At 58.3% G+C, this 1,607-nt stretch overlaps 1 protein-coding gene across 1 annotated transcript; it reads right to left on the bottom strand.

Annotated features, from left to right (window-relative positions):
• Nucleotides 1-6: 6 nt before the first annotated feature.
• On the bottom strand, nt 7-1,284 carry LOC113980579 (transgelin-2-like; the record flags this gene model as incomplete). The annotated part of the gene is made up of 2 exons (XM_027707807.1): nt 7-113; nt 1,110-1,284. Coding segments are annotated over 2 exons (282 nt in total), but the record flags the coding sequence as incomplete, so codon positions are not given.
• Nucleotides 1,285-1,607: the final 323 nt, after the last annotated feature.

Genomic DNA, 1,607 nt, shown 5'->3' on the forward strand with positions numbered 1-1,607 from the left:
TGGCACCTACTTGGGGAACCAGTTGGGGTCTCCTCGGAAGAGCCCGTCGCCCTTGGCGGCTGCCAGGCTGCCCAGGTTCATCAGGGTGCGCTGCACACACGCCAGGTTCTTCCCTGTGAGACCCCACAGGGTTGGCACCGGGCTGTGCCCACCCTGTGCCCACCCTGTGCCCACCCCGTGCCCACCCTGTGCCCCCTTCATAGATATCCATGGGCTGGGAGATCCTATAACATCCATTCCCATCCCATTCCCAATCCCTGTGCCCCCTTCATGGATATCCATGGACTGGGAGATCCCATAACATCCATTCCCATCCCTGTGCCTACACTCATTCCCATTCCTGTGCCCACCCTGTGCCCACCCTGTGCCCCCTTCCCAGAGATCCATGGGCTGGGGCCATTCCCATCCCATTCCCAATCCCATTCCCATCCCATTCCCACCTTCCCAGAGATCCACGGTCTGGAATATATCCATGGGGGCGATCCCATAACCCCCATCATTCCCAATCCCATTCCCAATCCCATTCCCATTCCCATTCCCACCTTCCCAGAGATCCTCGGTCTGGAACATGTCGGTGGGGGTGATCCCATAAACCCCATCATTCCCAATCCCATTCCCATTCCCACCTTCCCAGAGATCCAAAGTCTGGAATATGTTGGTGGGGGCGATCCCATAACCCCCATCATTCCCAGTGCCATTCCTATTCCCATCCCCATCCCATTCCCACCTTCCCACAGATCCACGGTCTGGAATATATCCATGGGGACGATCCCATAATCCCCATCATTCCCAGTCCCATTCCCATTCCCACCTTCCCAGAGATCCACGGTCTGGAATATATCCATGGGGACGATCCCATAACCCCCCTCATTCCCATTCCCATTCCCACCTTCCCATAGATCCACGGTCTGGAATATATCCGTGGGGGCGATCCCATAACCCCCATCATTCCCAATCCCATTCCATCCCATTCCCAGTGCCATTCCTGGTGCCATTCCTGGTGCCATTCCCGGTGCAATTCCCATTCCCACCTTCCCACAGATCCACGGTCTGGAACATGTCGGTGGGGGCGATCCCATAACCCCCCTCATTCCCAATCCCATTCCCACCTTCCCATAGATCCACAGTCTGGAATATATCCGTGGGGGCGATCCCGTAGCGCTCGGCCGCCTGCAGGAATTGGGATATTTGCTCCATCTGTTTGAAGGCCATGGAGGATCCCTGGATTTTGGGCACCGGCGGCCGATCCCGAGGGTGGAGGCTGTTGATGAGCCGGCACAGAACCTGCGGGATATGGGGATTTGGGGTCGGCTTTGGGGTCGGGGTTGGGGTCAGGGGTTAGGGTTTGGGGTCAGGGGTTGGGGTTTGGGGTCAGGGGTTGGGGTTTGGGGTCAGGTTTGGGGGCAGATTTGGGGTCAGGGTTGGGGTTTGGGGTCAGGGGTTGGGGTCAGCTTTGGGGTTGGGTTTGGGGTCGGGTTTGGGGTCAGGGTTGGGGTTCGGGGTCAGGTTTGGGGTCAGGGTTGGGGTCAGATTGGGGTCAGGGTTGGTGTCAGAGGTTGGGGTTTGGAGTCAGGGTTGGGGTCAGTTGTGGGGTCAGCTTTGGGGTC

This window comes from Neopelma chrysocephalum, unplaced genomic scaffold (genome assembly GCF_003984885.1).
Source record: "Neopelma chrysocephalum unplaced genomic scaffold, ASM398488v2 Primary Assembly neopelma1_94732, whole genome shotgun sequence".
Classification (NCBI taxonomy): domain Eukaryota; kingdom Metazoa; phylum Chordata; class Aves; order Passeriformes; family Pipridae; genus Neopelma; species Neopelma chrysocephalum.